This window comes from Lactuca saligna, chromosome 5 (genome assembly GCF_052625555.1).
Source record: "Lactuca saligna cultivar CGN05327 chromosome 5, ASM5262555v1, whole genome shotgun sequence".
Taxonomy (NCBI): Eukaryota; Viridiplantae; Streptophyta; class Magnoliopsida; order Asterales; family Asteraceae; genus Lactuca; species Lactuca saligna.
Genome location: NC_136421.1, coordinates 146,836,950 through 146,842,097, shown reverse-complemented (window position 1 = coordinate 146,842,097; position 5,148 = coordinate 146,836,950). Strand labels below are relative to the sequence as shown.

Below are 5,148 nucleotides of genomic sequence, written 5' to 3'. Positions count from 1 at the left end.
ATGAAAGTCTCGTTTAATCTTCTATTCAAAACCATTTTTTGTTTCTTTTTGGAGTTCAATTTGATTTTGTTAATTGTTTTAATTAATCCGGACTTGCAAAATGATTAAAAAAAAACACCATTTATTTTCTTATTTTATTTAGTTAAGTTTAGTTGATATCTTAGCTATTAATCATTTTTGTTACCTGTATTCGATACCTGACTTACCTGAAATATACTATTATTCGATTTGGTACATTGCATATTGTGTAGTAGCTAGTCTAGATTAGTTTGGTTTACAACTAAAGAACTAGTACATAAAGTGTGTATCAAGTTTTTGATGTCGTTGCCGAGGAATGACTTTATTATGTTTATTTTTATTTGTTATTTATTATCAATCCTTTGTGTCGAGGTTATTTAAAACAAGGTTAGTTTTGCTGACTACTAGAAAAATAGTCTTTTACGATGTGCAATGCATGTCGTAAAACACTCAGACAACGTGCAAATGCATGTCAAGAAAGGCCCTATCATAACGAGAGACGACACGCTTTTGCGTGTCATCTATAGACGACGTGCATTTACGGCACACATTTATGACATACAATGCGTATCATTAAAACCCTTGTCAAGAAAGGCCATTTCATAAACGAAGATGACACAAATTTTTGCGTATCGTAAATTTAAATGTTTAAAATAAATATATTTATATATTTATTAATTTTTAAATTAAATTTGCTTTTACTATCTCATAATAGAAATAAAATACCATATACAAAAAATAAAATCCATTGCATAATATAAAATAAAATTTCATACTCAAAAAATAAAATCAATTGCACAAATTATAATATGTCATACAAAGAATCATTCAAATGTTAAACAAAAATAATACATTGCTAACATGGGTTATACATTCCTATAAAACTAACAAATAATCATCCAACTCTGTTTCTTACTGGAATATGTGTGTAATTGTCTCCTTCATCAGCCTCCATGTCCAAAGTCGGATCTACCTTCCTAATCTATATGTATAACAAAGACACATGTGTTAAACTTGTTACCATTAACATCTGATCATATGGAATCGAGTGTTAAACATGTTACCATTAGCATCTGATTCATATGGTCCACAGAAAGCCATGTATTCTTCACCTCTAATTCATCAAGAATGTTACCTGCATAAATGAAAACAAATAGGAACATTAACAGCCCAATTATGAACAATTTCACAGGATGCCATATCATGTATTACCAAAAACGATGATCATTAATAAGACCTTTCAAGGATAATTTGGTCTGGATAGAAGATTAAACTAAATACAAATCATAAAGATTCTAAAAAACAGTCGACTACATTGGAATTGATCGCTTATTTGAAGAATAAGATAGAAATGAAATAATAAGAATTATAAATAACCATTGTGTATGAGGTATAGAGGGAATCTTTATCTGTACACTCTATTTCTTGAAAGATGATAAGTAGTTCAGCCAAAAATTCACAATAATTAAGTAGCAATCAACTACAGCTTGCCAACTTAATGAGGCCAAAAATTCACAAATAACTAGCAAGCAACTTAGTTTAACAAGTAACAGCAGGTGATATTAAGAGCCATAGAAAGGTACAGAATTTCCTCTATTGAGATCAGATCTATAGCGGATCATATCATTTCACATCACTAAAAGGACGACTTCGCAATATAGCAACAGCTTCACAACAGAAAATGAAAAAATAAATCCAACATATAACAAACTTACAGTAAGCAGAAACTAGAGACAAAAATATGGGGTAATACACCTGATCCACCAACAGACCATTGTGCTGCCTCACTTTGTTAACCACTTCCTGAGCTGCAGCCTTCCTCAAATTTCTCTTGATAATAAAGAACAAGATGCTAATAGATAGCATAACCGATGTAACTTGAGCAATACATGAAATAGGAACCAAACACAAACCTCGACTCTTAGTATCTAGCTTTGTATCTCCTTTATCAAAGTCTTATAATTTAATTCATTTCAATTAATTTTTCAGCCTGATTATAATGAATACAACAAAATTTGTTCTAAATTGCAATTTGTTGGTGAATTTTAAAAAGTATCAAAGAGAAAGACATGGAAATAGTTCTTGATCATCATTGTAATAACATTGAAATGAATAATATAGAATTTGTACTAAACTATAATAACCCCAACAAGCATATGATATGCACAAAATCTCAATCAAATTCCACTAACAAACAAAATCAACTTACTAGAAGAAAAATTCTTGATGAAGACAAAAATTACCTCTTGATTAGCACAATAACCACCATGTTGTTGAGTGGCTTCACAACTTGATACCTTAGTTGATCAAGCAACAAACATAAGTTCGTACTTGCTTCAATTGATTAGTCACTAACATTAAGTATGGCATCCCCTCTATGAAGCCATGTTATGTTAAATTCACATTGCATCTCTACAACACACTCCTTTGTAACTGCATCATTCAACCTCACTGTAATAAAAGGACAAATCGGTCATTTTTTTTCTTTTTCCATAATAAATAATATAAAAAATATATTTAAAGCTCATCATGACCTTGTGGTTGTTCCATTTTCACTGCTTCTAAATTATCTTGTAGTTCCTGAAACATTCCATACAATCTTTCTCAGCTTATTCTTTTACAATAAGAAGGGTATTTTCATCTTTTTAACAACAAAATGGTGAAAACATGTATACGTTGAGTCTTCCTTCTTGACAAAGGGCTGGAGTAGTTAATAATGTAGAGTATCTGCAATTAAAAATTTTATTCACAATTCACAATAAAAATAAAATAAATTATCTTTTGTTGGGTGGGGGGGGGGGGGGGCTTACTCGCAACGGATAGGTTCATCTATATCAACAACTTCAACTTTTGATCCACATCTTAATCTCACCTGTAAAATGTTGAGTAAATATCATATGTTCAAAGGGGAAATTATGTAATTTTTTAATTAATGTAAAGATTAAAATATTAAGATAGGTACAATTAAGCTTCTTAAGGCCCATTCCAGCATTTGTCACTATTTGAGAAGAGCATGACTCTGTATGACTCATGGTGAGCCTGATGAACCAGTTGGGTGAACAGAGACTGGAGTGATTTTGAGATAATGGAAATTGAACTGCTTGCTGTCGATAATAGATGGCTGATCAACTGGTTCAAAATCTGAACTCAGTATATGTGATTCGAAAATCACTACTTGGTGTATGTAAGGTTACAATGACTCCACCACCAACAAACATGTTAAAATTTTACCTGGGAATGCCCCTTCTTTCAACATTTTTTCATACATTTTTTTAGCGCCACTACTTTCCTTAATTTGATATTATATTATTTATATAAACCAAAGTCAGTCTAAGGTTTTCAAAGCAAAATTAATGTTGCACTTATCAACATGAAGCACTCAATACTTGGTTTACTGATGACATTATTGGAAAAAGAAGTACCCGAGCCTCCACTTATTTGACCTGCATCCCATCTGTATGCAAAAATCTAAACTTTATATTCAACACAAACTATAATTCTCTGTAAAAAGAATTCATTTAATTATGTAACAATCTGGCTTCAAGATGTTTTTGAGCAACAAAAGTTTGATCTGATTTACCTGGTGATTGGTTCCTCACCAAGTAGGTAGGAAAGAGATTGATGTAATGCCAACATTTCCTGCAACATCATCAAGAAAAGAATGAAAATAATACAACATGAAATATTATAAGTGAAGACATAAGTATTTATCTTCTTATTCATCCCTTTATCTGTCCTAAATGAGAAAGTTATTTAAAATGGTGAATTTAGGATTTCTACATGATTGCAATTTTTTGAGTATGACCAAAGATACACACTAAAAACACAAACTTAAGGGATAATGCATGCCCTGAATCTACATAACAAATGAGTGTAAATGTTGTATGTGAAAAGGGGTTTGGTTAACGATTTCATAAAAGATTATTCGGTTATCATCTTAAGATTATGCGTTTTAATACATGAGATGTTTCCTTATTCGGACTAATGTGTGTTCATCATGGAGATAGATGTTATACACATAGAGAATTAGCTAATGACCTACATAGTCTCTGGTGAAGTCAGTTGGCTTTTACTAGTGAAGACAGGGTTTTGCGTTATCTCTCTATATTGGGGATTGAGTATCTGTGAAATTGTACCTGGCATGTTAGCAAAGTAAACTCTAACAAACAAATAAATCTAAAGATAATGAAAAAAGAAGAAGCCAAAAACCGGATTCGTGTTCTGTGGGTTTGAAAGGAGACGCTGAATGAACTGTGAAACAGATGTTTCCTTAATTCAATATTGCTTCACCTCGAGGTTGTCATCTTCTTTATTTGGGAGACATGTATTCAACAAGAGCTGACAAATAATTAGTCAAATGGGAAGGAGGAAGATCGGATATCCTTTTTCTTCCTAAAGACGCTGATAGCCCTAGTTCTTGGGTCCACCCTTGTGAGGTCGGGAGCATAAAAGCCCTAGTTGTTCCTTGATATCGGGGAAAAAAAACCTTAAAATCACCAGCATTGTGAGTCTGAGGAGCCGTAGATCTTCAATCGTCGGCTCTATGATAGATTTTCTGAGGTATGATTTTTGGGTAAGGCGGGGTTGGGAATCAGTAATTTGATGTTATAGAAGCGATATAACGATGTTCGTGCTGAAGGGTCGCATGAAAATGGAGGTGTGGGTGACTCAACCGAGACAATGATCGTTATCATCGTCGTCGCGAGGCATTTAATCATTAAAGCAACAACAATTCTGGTATAAAGACGAAGACCTAGGGTTTTTCTCGCTAATTGGAAGAGGCGGGGGGTTTAATTCTTGGGATTCAATAGGCGGGTGAAATCCCGCCTTAAAAACGTGTGATTCATTAAAATGTTATAAAGCGACACATTTAGACGATGCACATTTTATGAAAGGCACCCTCCACGTTTCCCTTTTTTTTTCTTTTCTGACACTAATTTTAGGGTACGCACAAATATGTGTTCTCTATCTTTCAAATTTTGCAAAACTGACATTATTTTTTAGGGCACAAACAAATGTGCATCCTCTATCAGGTGGACAGGCCAAACCCATTACATTATGGATTATTTATCCCAAAAATCTCCCCCTTTGTGTCGATTAAAGAAAGATAGATTCTTCAGCGCTACTGAC

General features: G+C 33.0%; 1 protein-coding gene across 4 annotated transcripts; it reads right to left on the bottom strand.

Annotated features, from left to right (window-relative positions):
• Window positions 1-819: 819 nt before the first annotated feature.
• Window positions 820-4,762, bottom strand: LOC144997757 (glucosidase 2 subunit beta-like). 4 transcript variants are annotated; one of them, XR_013659929.1, is made up of 10 exons: window positions 4,228-4,762; window positions 4,061-4,140; window positions 3,599-3,657; window positions 2,981-3,472; window positions 2,829-2,890; window positions 2,694-2,745; window positions 2,553-2,598; window positions 2,262-2,469; window positions 1,083-1,153; window positions 820-1,000 (listed from the first exon to the last, which is right to left on the bottom strand). XR_013659929.1 is itself a non-coding variant. In XM_078957626.1 (8 exons), exons 4-8 carry the CDS (start codon window positions 3,008-3,010, stop codon window positions 2,363-2,365), a joined length of 297 nt encoding a protein of 98 aa, XP_078813752.1. In that variant the 5' UTR covers window positions 3,011-3,472; window positions 3,599-3,657; window positions 4,061-4,140; window positions 4,228-4,762; the 3' UTR covers window positions 820-2,362. The 4 variants fall into 4 exon arrangements, 1 of the variants encoding a protein (XP_078813752.1); XR_013659927.1 differs by having other exon boundaries at window positions 1,083-2,469; XR_013659928.1 differs by having other exon boundaries at window positions 820-1,153.
• Between the last annotated feature and the right edge of the window lie 386 nt (window positions 4,763-5,148).